The following is a 16,290-nucleotide window of genomic DNA, read 5'->3' as shown; positions in this document are numbered from 1 at the left end:
TAAAGACTAACGGCTTTGCTGTTTGGTTAAATGCTTTGCCTTCGTTCCAACACATATTTTACGAGAAATCTTCCAGTAAAACATTTAATCTAAATCTAAAATCCAAACAGAATAAATGCACCGTAACGTGCATGGAGTCCAGTTTGTAGTTTAACGCTTCACGAACTCTTTGTGACCACGAGAAGAGAGATTAAGCCTTCAAATGCAGCATGATTTTCTGTCAGTCAAATTAATAAAGTTTGTTTTGAATGTCTCCCACGGGTCCCGATAATATAGAGGGCTTTGTCAATGTGACATAATGTTAACAAGTTGTGGTCCATTAGTAGCAGCTGGCCCTCGCAATATTAGTGTAAAATGTTTTTTTTTTTTTTAAAGGAACCAGTCTAAACCAGCTGATCTCAGAAAACATTTATCAAAGTAGTGATAATTTAAGTATTATTAAAGGATAAAAACAACATGTCAGTGATTAAAGCAAGGAAAAACTCTAATTAAGCCCAAAAGTAAATTTTTACAAATTTAAGACTGATGAAAATCACAAAACACAGAAAACTCAGTCAGAAAACCCCCACAGAATTTAGCTGAAATACAATCTTTAAATGGTACTGGAATCTACAAGGAGTACTGTCCCACGACAACCAAATATTACTAAGGAACAAAGACCAAGGCGCAGATTTGTTTTAACAGCCAAGGGTAATTATCCATATTACAGTTTTGTTATTCTAATAAAAAACAACTAACTTTTGTAATTGCCGAACCAACTGGGTGGGCAGGTCAGGACATTATTGACTAAAAACAATCACAGGGTTTAAGAGCCAAAAAAGGGATTGTTGTGAGAGAAAAGGTCACCAAATGACCAAATATAGGGCAAATCGCTCACTATGGGTATTCACGAAAAATAACATTAACAGGAGGAGTTTGCTGTTATTTTCCCATTTTTGAGGAGTTTTTTTGGAGTTAACATTTTTTTAATTTATTTATTTTTTTAAAGAACCAATACGCAGCCCATAAACTTAATCATCTACAGACCCCGCTTCCCCTCTTGCTCAAACTGACCCATCCTGGTTAACCTCTTTCTTCCAGTGGTGTAACATCTGTGCTCGTCAACTGTTAACCTTATTGACAGTTAATTTGATTAAAACGATTTAAAAAAAAAAAAAAAAAAACCCAAATGGGACTCAGATGCAAACCAGGAAAAACAAATAAAATGTTTGTGTCATTCTGATCAGTTTTACGTCTCATACAAGTTTTTGTGCGTAGGACCCTGTGCGCAGACTTGAGCTCCACAGAGACGTGCTTTGACCAGTTCCACTTCTGAACGTAGACAGTAATGACGAAGACATGGGTTTACAAATTGAAAAGGGAACGAGGGGAGGGGGGCTTGGATCTATTTCCACTTGGAGGGAAGCGTCACTGCAAATCAAATCTGTGTGGTCTCCTTCATTCTAAGATAAATCATTCCCATCCTGATGAGAGCTGTCTCCTCCAAGAGGAGTCACTGAAGTGAAGTGAATCATAAGCTATGACCTTCAATGCCTCTTTCCATCGCCGTTATTAAAAAACTAAATGATGGAATAACTTTTGGAAGATTTGAACTTTTGGAAGGCTTTTATAATTACATAAAAAAATAAAGCAGGCTTTTGTACATTCTACATTTATTACATGTAATGTCTAATATGCCAAGTCGTTTTCTTGGTTCAACTTTGAAGACTTAAAGTTTATGACAGCAAAATAATGAATCCTCACTAAATTTTATGAGCTAAACTGTGTTTAATCCAAAAAGAAATTTGCTGAAAACATTTATTGACATGCCTTTGGAAACACAAGAGTACTTTAGCTTGGTAGTACTTGTGTCTGACATTTGATGAAATCAATCTCTCTGAGGCTTTAGAGAAAAAACAAGCGTTTGCGAGAAGAAATGCATCACTCTGCTTTGTTTGTCTTCGTTTAATGCTAGTCACGGTGTGATTTATTTCACGAGACGCGAGCGTAAATTTACTTCTTGGAGGGAAGGCGAGAGGAGGAGAGAAAGAAGATGGAAATACGTGAGGAATGAAATTAAATCAGAAAGTTGAGAAAGTCTTTTGGAGAGCAGAAGAACTAAGTCTAACAGGACTTAGTTTCTTGGAATACCAACAACAACATTTAGCAGAAACTGTGACTTGGGGGGCCTTGGCTGCATCGCCTGCATCTTGAAAAGTCTATCTGCTCAAAGAGGGAAAAAAAATAAAGCCTGCGGGAGGAGTGCAAAAATGTAACTCGGCTTTCTTTTGGCCAAATAGCGCTCAGTGCAATGTTTCTCATTAGCACCACACTAGAGCTTTGGCTCTGAATACAAAAACAGCTTGCCAACAAAAATCTGATTCTTGGGTAGAGTATTTGTGGATTTCCAGAAACTTTATGACAAAAAGCGAGCACAAGAGTACTCACACGACACACACGCATATTGAGAGGTGAAAGAAAGAAAACAGAAAAGACAGTTTCCCCTCGATGGCATTGCATCAAGCGGGAAAGTGACCCCGGAGGATGTCCTAAGGAAACACTTGCAAGCTTCCTGTTCTGTATGACAACCCTGAACTGCCCAGAGACCGAGAGGGAAGGAAGAGGTCGATGATGTTGTGAGCAGAGTCAGAGAGAAGGAGAGAGAGAAAGATCGGGATGGTGGAACTAGATGTCAAAGCATTGGTATCAACACAGCTGCCAATAAAAATAAAAAACAACACTGCAGAGCAGGCTGCACGACCATCTATGTGCTGTTAGTTTTCCACAATAAGAGACTTAAAAGTAAAAAGTACTACTACTTTAATCAAATGTCAGAACACATGCCTGCATTATTTGGCTTAAGGCTCTTTAATTTAACTTCTTTAATTTTTGTGTAATGAACAAACAAACTGAGAAAAGCTAAATCAGCTAATCCTATAACATTTCTAACTAAATGTTCAAGCGATCATAAAGAAATGTGATTTATCTCTCATCCATCTGCATTTGCTCAAAAGGTGGTGTACACCCTGGACTACTGGCCAGTGGTCTATTTGCTGGGTGACCACCATTCATGCTCACATTACCTCCTAGAGCAGCGGTCCCCAACCCCCGGGCCACGGACTGGTTTGATACCGGGCTGCGAGAGTTGAGGCTCAGGTGTGAAATTTATGCTTTTCAGGGTTTTTAAAATCGTTTTTTATCGTTAACTCTGTTTGCCTGGGCCTTTTCCCGTGTGTTACGAATAAATCTTCCTTTTTTTGGTACAGGTTTTACTTTGTTGTATTTTTCCGCAACACCTTAAACGCCGGTCCGTGAAAATATTGTCAGAGATAAACCAGCATACATAAACCAAAAGGTTCGGGACCGCTGTCCTAGAGCCAATTTAGAATCAGCAGCTAAGCTAAAAAAACAGCCTTCAGAAGTCAGAGAACTTGGGGAGACCCACAAAAGGTACAGGGATGACGATAACCTTTTATTTTGGACATATAAACAAACAAAATCTTCATGACGTGACAAAAAGCAACTTAATTGTCAAGTGCTAAATGAAGTAGAAAGAAGTATGTACATACTTACTGAACCCAACCCTGTGCTCAACCAAACGCCACGCCTAAGTGCCCCAGCTAGCCAGTGGAGTTGGACCCAGGTCCTCAGCCACCACATCTGACATCTCATTCAAAGAATTACTTACAACTTATTTCTAAGATCATATTTTAATACAATGTGAGGGTGTATTTACCCTGCATTTGAAGCTAAACTAAAGAAAAATTAACAACCAATTGGGCTAAAATTGGGCTAAAATTCTATAATGTAACCGAGTTTTCTTTTAAATTTAATTCACATTATTGTTCAAACATAATTTTCAAGCAACTGTTTGTCTATGTAGGTGATAAAAAAAAAAAAACTCCAACATGACTGCAAATCTTTAAACGCCAAAACTTTTTTTTCACGTTTTCTAATGTGATCTTTTAAACCTTATAATAAATAAGTGTCGCGGGGTTATCTGCGTTCAGGACTCCAGACGGTTAATGGTACAAGAGACGCACACATCTGTCATGTGGAATTCATCTCCCGACAGCCGCCCCTCCACGCAATAGCAGCATTTCTTCATGTTAAGTCCAGATTCCAGAGTGACTTGAAAAACACCACAATAATATTAAGAATGATGAAGCAGGGCTATGAGTCAGCATTAGTGCCGGACCCCCCCGGAGTTCACAAAGAGTTCATGGCACAACAACAACTTTCACTCACCAAAGAGGGTCCCAGCAATTAACGAAACTTGGGCGTGTTTACTGTACATGAGTGCCAGACGTAGTTTCTTCACTCTAATTGTCCTTTAAAAAAAACTTTAGCCTAATTTTTTGCAGTTTTGGTCATTAGTCATAATAGCAATAATAGTAATAATAATTTTTCAGAGCCTAAATATTTAACAGGCTCCTGCAAACATTTCAAAATATGTGTACTGTCTATTTCTCTTGTTAAACCATAACAGTAACACAAAAACTAACAAGTAGTTGGCTCCTCTATTTCTGACAAAACTCTCATTTATACAAGGCAATGTGATTTCCTACAAAAGTAGGGAATTCTACCTTTAATACAGTGAGTGTATATTGCTTTTAGACACCTTAGTCTGCATTTACAGCATCAGGATGATGTGCGGTGACACAATGAAGGAAAACTTCATGTGTTGGCTCGCAGATGTCTTTTTTTCAATAGGTTTGGAGTTTCAAGGTGAAAAGGAATAAGACATCAGGATGATGCCAAATCCTATATTCCTTCTGTTTTCATCTTTGACCTACCATACCGTGTTATTTAAACAATTTTCTGAGAAATATGGAATTATCAACATCATCACAGTTTTACCACCTATCTGATCATCTGAAAACGGGTTTACTCTCCTGCTGGGCTTCACTGCACAAGATTGTACAAAGAAATGACTTGCTGTACCACATTACATCTGTAAAAATGTTCTTGTTTTTTCAGTGTTCCTGTTTGTTTGTAGATGGGACGAACGAGAGGAGGGCACACGCGTCCCAGCTGCCAGGTGGGGGGTTCCCGGCATACCTGAGAGTCAGGTAACGAATATGCGGAAAGGGAAGGGAGACAGGGAACAAGACATACAGATGGTAACTAAGTGAGATGGAGAGAGGTGGAGGTTTAAAACAAATACGTCTCCCTGCTTTTATGCTCAGTGTTGTGAAATCCAGCTCTCTGCTCTCACATTTGTCCGACTCACAGATGATAGCTTGGACAAACGCTGGTTTTGCCCAAGCAGTCAACCTTTTTTTTCTCCTTTTATACCTGTTATAGCTTTGATGGCTAAAGTATCTGTCGCCTAAACGTGAACGTACGCCTTAAGGAGATCTGCGTGTACGCCGAATGCACCTGGCAAAAACCACAGACACACACATGCATTCCAGACATATTCCTGCAGCCAAAGTAAATGAAGACAGGGAGAGAGCGGCGGGACAGATAGGCCGATAAAAATGGAAATGCTGCAGTGTGCTTTGACGTTGAAGGGATTAGTGTGGTTTACTCTAAAGCATTCCAAGGGCTCTTAAGATTATCAACTTGCTTCCTTCCTCTGCGCTGATATTTTTTCTTTCGACTAGCTTCTTAGAAAGTTATGGAGGAACAGCACCAGAGCAGAATACTAGTCCACCCGAGGCAGGCAGAACAGATCCAGAACCAGGCTGATAATGAGTTCATGCTAAAGCCTTCAGCGGCAGGGGATCACGCTGAAGTTCATGGCTGGAATAAATTATAAGTTATAAATTTGTTTGTTCTACTAACGAAGCTTAAGCCTTCAGTTCAAACACATCTGGGACTCCTAGATCCGACAGCTGAGATCTTTTTGTCTGTCATCCCCAAAGGTTTTGTGGTTGTGGTTGTGGTTGTGTGTGTGTGTGTGTGTGTGTGTGTGTGTGTGTGTGTGTGTGTGTGTGTGTGTGTGTGTGTGTGTGTGTGTGTGTGTGTGATCTGTATGCATGGGCTGCATGCTCTTACCCACAAAGCCGTCCTGTCCGACCAACTTCAAAGCCAGCTTGTCTGCCAGCACCGAGGAGTTGCCATGGGCGATGTTGGCGAAGGGCCCAGCGTGGACAAACACCGGCGTACCCTACAACAATTAAGAGGGGTGCACAAACATATGGGAGGAGTTGAGAAAACTTTGCAACCCATGGCAACCAAGTTTAAATACTAACTAACCACTTCTTTCATAGAAAATTCAACATCTTTTAACCCCGGCTGCCAGGATAAATGATGACATGCTGATGCGGAGTTTGTCTAAACAGTGGGCAGAAGTTAAGAGGCCCTTCACTGGCTTGCCAGCCTGAATATGAGCCAGGCTTGTGTTGCCTGTTGATTTGGACTGCTTTGGAAAGGCTAGAAACACACCCACACGAACTAAAGGAGCACTTCAAGGCCTCAAATCTGGCAGTGCAGCTGTGCAAAGTTCACATTCGCAGCGATTAGCCTTACAAAGACACAAAGGAAACACTGAGTCAGTAAGAAATACAACAAAAATCACTCTTTTCTGTTGCTCTATTAAGTCACTCTGCACAGGTTTGCTATAGGTAAGATTGGCTGATGTCATTTAAATACCTAAGATTCTGATGATCAATTCATCTTTAAGGAGATGGCATATTCCACTGTTCGGATGCATCCTTGACTTGAATACCTGGTCTACAAGAGGGACTGTGCCCTACTGGACCAGAAACCGATGGCTCGCAAAAGGTTTCTGCCTGGCTGTGTCTGAACCAAGTTAACAAGCCGCATCTAGAGTTGGACAACCATGATTCTGCTCTCCACCACCACAGAGTAAATGCTACACCATAAGACCCCAACGACCAAAACCATAAGCAGATGTGCTCGATTTGCACTGTTTTTATTTTATTTTTTTACAAACAAAAATGATTTTCCACAGTAGCATTCAATCAGAAGTGGCCTGAAAGTGAGTATTTTGTGCTGTTGCACATTTTTCACATTTGCAGATTTAAAAAATATGTATTTTGTTGTTTGATATACTTTCCTTTGATAGAATGAAAACCAGCAATGGTCACTGGCATGCTACTAGAAATAAACTCTATCCAATGCCCTGGATAGTTTTTGTTATTAAGTTAATTATAATTTGGGCCTTTATTTGATTTTTTCAACTGTATTATCTACTGTACTTGAATTGCATGACATTTCATACTTTTACCATTGAGTGACATCTCAACCATTTGGTAGAGATCAATATTTTAAAAACTCCAGGGTCTATTGAAAAGAAAAAATAAGTATTGATTGTGGTGATTACTCACCCAAGTCAATAAGAAAAGCAAACAAATTTTTTTCCATTGCTTTTTTCTTGGCGTGGACCTCAAAGAGTTAACACTGACACATATTCTACTAGGTGTAACTGAATATCATTGGCTTTTTTTTTTTAAGTGTAAAGAATTGTTACTGTCATGTTTCCACTATTTTTCAACATTTCTTGGACTAAATCACTTATTAAATAAAGTAAAGGAATAACTAATGACTTTTTATTTTGCTGCCTCCCAGTTAAAGTTACTTCAAATGCACAGACGCACAGCTGGTGTACTTTACAAGCAGCAGATGTATCCTCTCGGAATAATTCAGATCTGTTTCGTGGAGTGCAGCCTGCTTGCAAGAAAGGCATGAAAGAATACGGCTGCCAAGGAAAGGCCCACTCATCGAGATCAAAATCCTTCTGCCGCACTCCAGACAGGCTCTTAAAAAAAGGTCATTACTTAGAAAGAAAACTAGGGAAGGCAGCTGACCCATTGTTACACTGAATATGAATTCCTTAAGAGAGAGGAAAAGGGAAGGATGGGAAGGCCTAGTCTGATTTTCAAGGCTTTTGTTTGCATACCTCTCCCTCACCCAGCATAAACAGCCTCCCCTCAGAGGAGTAAATCATTTCTTTAACAAGGTCACGAGCGAAGCTGCCACTAGCAGCATTTACTGAATGAAAGAAAAAGAAAAAAAAAAAGAGTATGCATAGTTAAGAATGAAAAGTAAGGGGGAAGAAGACAAAACGCAGACCGTGAGATGAAGAGAAATTGCAATTTAGTACCATTACCTAGCCAAAGACATCACATCCATTTCTGTGTTTTAGTGGAAGGACATGGACGTCAAACATTACACGGATTTCCATCTGTGTTTGCAAACTTTGAGGTTTAACTTGACCCAGTGCAAAATTTTCACTCTTTCCACATCTGTCCAGGAGGAAACAACAATGGAATGAAAGTGGAAATCAATGAAAATCCATTGTGTCACCTTTCCATCTGTTGAACGCAAGGATTAGGAACATTCGGAAAGGGAGACGAATAAAAACAGGAAACCGGAGATCATGTTAATATTTCCGGGTGTCGCGCATCACTTGGCCAATTTTATATGTCAACTGCAGAGCAAGCAAGTGACAAAGTATCCAAAATGTATTCTGACACAGCACAAGGACTCAAACTGCTCCGCATTTCCACACAACCCTTGCCCTCTATCCTATAGTCTACTTCCTCTCCCCCAGGAAAGATGCATTCTGTGAACCTCCACGTAGACAGGATGTTTGGAAAACTCACACAACAACTGAAGTCTGCTTAACAGACACGTACACAGGGAGAAAAAACTATCCCCTTTCTTCTTGTGACCCAAATTGTGTCCCGTCTAAAAACGACACAGAAATGCAAGCTCAGCACCAGCGTTCGTATGCCAGCTCTATTCTCAGGAGCGCATCTGCATTCACAGCCGTGACGAGCCAAAAGGACACAAAGGGCAAAGGCGGTCAAGCTCGGCGGAAAATTCTCATGGAGCTCTGAGGCCCGCTTGGTCCCGATACCAGTTCCCTGACCAGAATCGCAGGAAACCCACACAGGAAACAGTTTCACACAACAGGACCGCAACGCTTCCTCCCAAAAACAAAAAGTAACCAAATCTCTGCTTCGTACAACACAACCCTCACCGCACCCTTGAAAACACAGAATCCGGGACAGTCGATGTTTATTTTCTCCACCCAGCAGCCATATAATCAAGCTTTCTGCTCAAAAACCAACAAGGAACAAACAAACGAGAAACAGCCATCACGTCAAAACGAGAAACAAAAAGTCGTTATCACAAGCATGACTGCTAACATTGTGTTCACTGTAAACTTTAATTACTTAAACCAAATGGGCAGAAAAGTACCCTCAGCTTGTGTGGTAAATCTTTGGCCTTTAACTCAGTGTTTCAAGTCTGTGCACAAGAAAACTGAATCAAGTGTGATCAAAAAGTCAAAAGCAATCATCCCATTATTTTAAAAAAATAAAAACGATATCCAACCAAACACCCTGAAAAAAAAAAAAATCAAAAGGTGCTCAAAATAGCATCTGACCAGAACTTTTTGATCGCACCTCTTACATTCGGGAATGTGAACATTAAAGATGACACATTCTACTGTGATGCCATAACACAACACCTTTATAGAACAAGCCTAATGAATATGTTTGTCCAAACGTTGGTGAGAACTTATTAAAAATGCATAAAAGCCAATGTTCCACTTGTATACAATCCTGTTTAACAAACATATATTAGGATTGGGTTTAATGGAAGCCTGTCCAGCAGAGAGTCTCTCTGTGCATTCCCTCAACACCACCCATTTGCAGCAGATGGGTGCCCCTTCCTGAGCCTGGTTTTGCCTGGGGATTCTTCCTGGTAAAAGGGAGTTTTTCCTTCCCACTGTCACCAAGTGCTTGCTCATAGGAAAAAAAGAGAAATATATATAAATAATAATAATATCAAAAACAGGAGTACACTAGAGATAATCGTCAGTGTTTACTGGATTAAAAAAAAAAGCAGAGACATTAAAGTTTTACTCTTTTATTCTCTGTGATGTCATCATCCAAAACTGAATCCTTGCTTTGGACTTTAATCACAACTTCTAAAAATGCACAAATAAACTTGGGAAAACCAAAAATATGCATCCTTCATGTGGGGTTTATTCAATTTTATAAGTGCCCCAGCTTCCCATAGAGTTTGACTAATCATGGTGGCTGCAAGGACAAGATTTGGGCGTAGTGTCACAAATATGTTGGTGCGTATGTGCTTTCTGTCCACATGGAAGAAATATCCTTCATGTCTAATTCTTCTTAAGGTAAAATCTCAAACGCCTAATAAAAGCCAGATGTTGTGAGAAGCAGAGTTTTGTTATCATCATCACAACCAAATTAAAGTGTTTCCCTAGCACAGCTGCATGAAACTGGATCAGGCGGATCCCCTGGCCGAGAGCTTCACCTGTCCACCGAGGTAAACTGCCATTAAGATAAAGAGCCCTGGGAGGAAAAAAGCCAATCCATCATCCTTTCTTTAAGGATCTCAGCGGAACGCTTTCTCCGGCAGCAGCGGAGCAAACCCATTTATTCCATAAGATATTCATCAGAAGCTGCTCAGCTGAGCAGGATAACGACTATTTAAGAGGGGCTGTTCACAGGTCTCACCTCAAGGGTCTGCATCAGCGTGGGCTTGATAGCATCTTTCATTAACACCGCCAGAGCTCCACTCACACCCTGACGGAGAGGAAGAGAGAAAAATAAGGGTGCTGGCTGGAAAACAGAGCAGGTTATCAAGATTCAGACAAAACTTTGAGCTCGTTAATACAAACAACTGATAATGTAAAGTATAGTCAAACAGCTGTCCACTTTAGATGATAAATGTTTTTACAGTCCATTTGCAAGTTTCCATCCTGCATGCAAGTAAATCTTGCTTTGCACAAAATGCTCCGTCAGCAACGTGGACACATTTTCACACACACACACACACACACACACACACACACACACACACACACACACACACACACACACACACACACACACACACACACACACACACACACAAACGGACAGCATATTTCCACTGGGCAGGCATTGATGTGTGGTTGTGTTTTCACATCCTGGCATATCAGAAATGCTAATGCAACTTTATGGAGGTTCCTCCTCTACAGCTCTGAAACATCACAGTCATGTGTGGGAAACCAGAGCCTGAAGAATCTACAATGGGTCGCTAAAACTTAAAGTTTTCCTGTGCTCGGGATCATTGACATGTCGCATGACCCAGCTTTGACCAAGCTTTAACTGTTGGATAAATGGCCTCACATTTGACTCTAGAATACTTTGGTATACAGAAGAGTTCACGGTTGCCCAAATCCTCCCTCTATTACCGTGCTTGCCACTTGGTATGAGGTGTTTGTGCTGATATGCTGTGTTGGTTTGGTTGGTTGATGCAAGCTCAATCATCCAAGTAAGGAAATCTCAGAAAGTTGATTCTGAGAATACAGGCTTTCTCTTGGCAACAATTCCAAAAGAGCCACACCTGTTCAGTCCTTTTTTGTAACTAATTTCACGACCTTTAACATTTAACATGTTAACCGAGGCCTGTGAAGTCTGAGATTAACACTCGGGTTTTCTGCTTGTGTTCTCTGACCATTACACGGTCGGACTTCAGGGTGAATTAGCTGGAACATTCACTCCTGGGAAGATTGGAGCATTGTACTAACTCACAGCTGAATGCTCCAGAGTGGAAAAAAAACTTCCACTTTCTACACTACAAGTGTTTTTCTTCCACTATATACAGTTAATTTCTCAAATTAAGATTTGAAGATGTTTCGTATCACTTAAATAAATCAAAGATAGCTTGATAAGGACTAAAACCATTATCTTTCTATAACTCTTCTTTACAGTCTTAAGCACAAAAACAACTTTTTTCCGAACAAATTTTTTAAAAATCCATATTTTTGGTCTAAAATTCTCTGAGTTAGACAGCAATAATACTTCCACACTTACAAATGAGATTACAACACTAAATACATACGAGGTCCTCTGCTGTGATAGGCTGTCCAGAGCGGCTGGTCCCCACCACCATGCGTGCCAGTCTGTTCTTCATGTCCCCGAGGCTGTCAGCCAAGGCCAGGATGGCCATGATCTCACTGGCCACTGCAATGTCAAATCCAGTCTGGAGTGTGAGAAAAGAAAAATCACTTGCGACATAAACTAGGACTGTAGTTTCAACAGTTCTTTTATACACTTGCTAGCGGAGAGCTGAAAACAAATGTTTTACCTGCAGTAAAGTTTAATGGATGAGTTTGTTTGGAGCTATAATGCAAAATAGTAAGCTTAAGCCTTTACAATCTAATTTATCTTTCTCAGACTCAAGAATAAAAGCTTTAAGTGAATAAAATGTTTTGCACAGCGTGGGAAGAAAACTGGCAACTTTCTTCAAAATGGCAGTCACCGGGCTTATCACATGAGAAAGAGAATAAAGTCCTATGAACATGGCCTAGTTTCGGATCGGCTAATTTGATGAAGAAAACTTAAAAAAACCTATAACAATGTTTAACTTGTTTTGATACGAGTTTCTGTCATGATTTATGTTTAACAAAAAAAGGATGGAGAGAACAAGAAAACATGAGTAAGTAAGGTTAGAAAAAAAAAAAAAGAAGAAGCATAAAACCCACAATAATCCCTCAAGGAATATAAGAATTCTATTCCTACTCCCACTGATAATAACCCGAGGGGCGATAGTATAACCAGCACTGGAGAAAGTGCAGGGCAGTGGAAACAGAATGGATTTACCAATGATCATAAATATAACCATATGGTGAACTAGCTTAAAGACTATTCTAGGTGTGTACATGTGTGAGTGTGGATGGATGGGTAGGTCATTTTTCTCATTCTCTAAACATTTGCTTTCACTTAGGCCTGCTAGCTTCCCACTGACGTGAAATGTTTATTTAGAGAATTTCATTTAGCTGCCATTACTACAGATGTATGGTGGTGGTGGAGGGGGCTGATTACATCTGGGCTGTATCATGAACAGAGGAGCATGTGCAGAGGGGAGTGTATCAGAGTGGACATGCATGAGAAAGATTTTAGTCATGGTTTTGCTATATTAAAAAGCAAAAAATAAAACAGAGATATCCGAGGCCAGGCCATGTTAATAGTAATATGACGCCCCACCAGGTCTGTGAAGGTTCTCGGTCATCCAGGTCATCGTAGTCAAAGGAGCTTGCAAAGAAAAGCGTCTGGACTTCTTTAAGTTACTTGAAGACGTTTCACCTCTCATCCGAGAAGCTTCTTCAGTTCTAAGGTCAAATGGTGGAGAGTCCCAGATATAAACCTAGTGGGAGTGATCCCCCCACAGAGGGACAAAAGGACCCCCTGATGATCCTCTAATCGCCTGAGCCAAGGTGTGAAACTGGGTGTGGGTCCCAATCAGCCAGAGTTTCGGGTGAGTTCATTGTGAAACCTGGCCCCACCTTATCATGCGAATTCCTGAGATCAGATGGCCCAGGATGTGAGTGGGCGTTAAGGCGTCTGGGAAGGGATCTCAAAACAAAAGGACACTCTTTCGAGGATGCCAATGTTCACATTTTGGACAGAGAAGACAGATGGTTTGAAAGAGGAGTGAAAGAAGCCATCTATGTCCACTGTGAGCGACCATCTTTGAACAGAGGCGGTGGTTTACGACACCAACTCTCTGCCATCTATAATCCAGTTTTGCCCCACCAGCTACATCTTTACAATGTAAATAAACTGCTGCACCATTGTTCTTCATTATAAAGTAAGTTCATGTGAAGTTTTCTGTTTGAATGAACAAATTATACAAATCCAGGGTGAAAAGTATGCAACATGGTTTGTTTGTTATTTTAAAGAATCATAATTTTCACAGCCTGAGTGATTCATACCACAGTTATTATACTTTAGTATATTCAACATATTTTACATTGTTACTCTTGTTTTAATTTGGTCTCATTTTGTTTTGAGAGTGGATTTGCTCAGCTCAGTTTAATTTTAGTAGAGCTTTTATTTGTTAGTCTATTTTAGTATTATTGTATGGAGGGAATAAGCTGGAGGTAAGGAAAACAGTATAGGCATTACAATAAAAACCCTTGAAAAAAGTTGGCTCACATTCTTGTAGACGTCAAAAGTCTTAATAAACACGTCCATTACAGCCTCGTCAGGCAGGTTGTGATAATACACTGTACCAATTTAACAAAGACTAAAGCTAAGCCATTTTAATTTTCCAACTTCCCAAAATTGTTCGTTAGGTAAATGGAATGCTTTTCCACTTTTATTCCACTATAATGCCATACCTCTCTGATCTGTCCTTTCTCAGAGCTTGCCTGTCCGACGGTGATCTTCCTCAAAAAACGGTCATTTGTATCAACAACTGGAAAAAAAAAGACAAAAAGAAACATTTTTTTTTTTTTGGGCAAACCTTGTTATATAATCTATAACTCTGACCATGAAACATTCACCTTTTAACATGATGCAGTTGCCTTATGTGAAACAATATTCCACAGAAAAACATTATTCACATTTCTGATTAATTTCATGTTAGATTAGATTAAAAAGCACTTTTCTTTAAAGAAAACACACAAAAAAAAAAACCAACAGGACTACGTGACTGTAAGAGCCCATAAACTGTGATTAATTGATCTGATACCTGAGCCACAAGGAAAATGTATGTTTTTACAGCGTTAGCCTGACACACTGTAAAAATCCATCTCTACACGTTTATAAATACTACCCCATAACCTGTGTTTATCTTAAAATGGATTAGCTAATGAAGGTTTCCTCACTCAGCACTTAAGGCTACTTTCTGATAATGCGGTTAGAAATTCACTGCGCTCAGCCAGGAAATCATTTTAGGAGACATTATTCCTGTGTTGGTTTTGTAGAATGAAAGAACATTCCCTTTCATGAAAAAAGGAAAGTGTGTCCATTAAAAAAAACAAGTTTAGGAAAAAAGTTAAGCAAGAATAAGTCCCGTGAACACATGAAACAAAGTCACACTGGGTGCTGAACCTGTTTTTAATCTCCAGAGTTTGTTTATGATGAGTGACCCCGAAGCCGACAGAGTAAAATACCACGTCGGTCAAAGCAGCACCTGGCCGGCTGTCTCACAGGCAACTTTAAACGCACCCAGCTATCACTGCTGTAGCTAATTCCACAGCTACCATACCCACGTTTATAATCTTGTGACTGATGGTCTGACACTTTACATTAATTTAATATGAAGCCATTAAATTAATGAATTTAATGAATGAATGAATGAATTATATAATGAATACACATTATATAAGAAAGGAAATTACCTTCTATTTCAAGACTGCATGTGACATTCCTCAGGAACGGCCCAATAAGACACTTACATTGCAGAGCATGAGATGTTTGTCAGACATTTTTTATGATAATTAGATTTGTGTGATAGTCATGATATTGCTTTTTGACTGCGAGTACATCCGAGCGCAGACAATCAGACTGGTGTTCTGAAGCAGCCCCTTTGCACCAGTTTGAAATATAAGGCATCTCTGCTGCGGTGTTGTTCACATTTGGCCAGATTAAGATTGCGTGCTTTACACCGCCGCTGCTATAAAAACCACTTGACTGCATAAGCAGTTGGAGATCAGTGTAGGGTTTAGTAACATGTTACTGTAATTACGTTTTTCTCTGCAACAACACTATCGGAGATTCAGTAATCGCAATAATGCTGCTTAGCAAAGAATTATGTTACTTATGCCATTACCTGTATTACATACACTTAGCACTCTTAATAGTAGTAATAATAATAATAATAATAATAATAATAATAATAATAATGGATTGCATTTATATAGCGCTTTTCGAGACCCTCAAAGCGTTTTACAATTCCACTATTCATTCACTCTCACATTCACACACTGGTGGAGGCAAGCTACAGTTGTAGCCACAGCTGCCCTGGGGCAGACTGACAGAAGCGAGGCTGCCATATCGCCCCATTGGCCCCTCTGGCCAACACCAGTAGCCAGTAGGTGAAGTGTCTTGCCCAAGGACACAACGACCAAGACAGACAGAGCAGGGGATCAAACCGGTAACCTTCCGGTTACAAGATGAGCTTCCCAACCCCCTGAACCAGTCGCCCATTTCTGTTATAAATGTAAAAATAAATAAATGAATCAATCAAATTTTCCTTTTTTCCTGCACAATTGTCCTACAGTCAGCTATTTTCAGTTTATTAGCAGGGACAGGCCAGAAACAACTGATGCTAACATGACAACTTGTATCAAGGATCTGCACAGGCAGATTTAAGCTGAATGTATGCCAAGCCTGGACAAGAAGCCACAACCTGATGTCCAACAGGTAACAACTGCACTGATGAGCATTTGGACTTAGGACAGTAGCATCACTGTGAAGTGCCCCTCATTAGTACAGTGATATGTGGTGTGGGACCACTTGCTGGTAATTATGCATCTTAGGCCATATTACCAATTTGTGCATAGGTAATGTAAAAAGTAGTGCAACA

General features: G+C 40.0%; 1 protein-coding gene across 1 annotated transcript in view; it reads right to left on the bottom strand.

Annotated features, from left to right (window-relative positions):
• Positions 1-16,290, bottom strand: part of mthfd1l (methylenetetrahydrofolate dehydrogenase (NADP+ dependent) 1 like) — a 45,815-nt gene that overhangs the window by 19,374 nt on the left and 10,151 nt on the right. The window contains exons 17-20 of the mRNA XM_040017761.1: positions 14,099-14,175; positions 11,818-11,958; positions 10,446-10,514; positions 5,983-6,094 (exon numbers count right to left, since the gene is read on the bottom strand). Coding sequence (XP_039873695.1) covers positions 5,983-6,094; positions 10,446-10,514; positions 11,818-11,958; positions 14,099-14,175 — 399 coding nt within the window. The remainder of the gene's footprint in view (positions 1-5,982; positions 6,095-10,445; positions 10,515-11,817; positions 11,959-14,098; positions 14,176-16,290) is intronic.

This window comes from Simochromis diagramma, unplaced genomic scaffold, assembly GCF_900408965.1.
Source record: "Simochromis diagramma unplaced genomic scaffold, fSimDia1.1 OVJJ01000802.1, whole genome shotgun sequence".
Taxonomy (NCBI): Eukaryota; Metazoa; Chordata; class Actinopteri; order Cichliformes; family Cichlidae; genus Simochromis; species Simochromis diagramma.
Note: the sequence above shows the minus strand (reverse complement) of the source record. Positions and strands in the feature narration are given on the sequence as shown.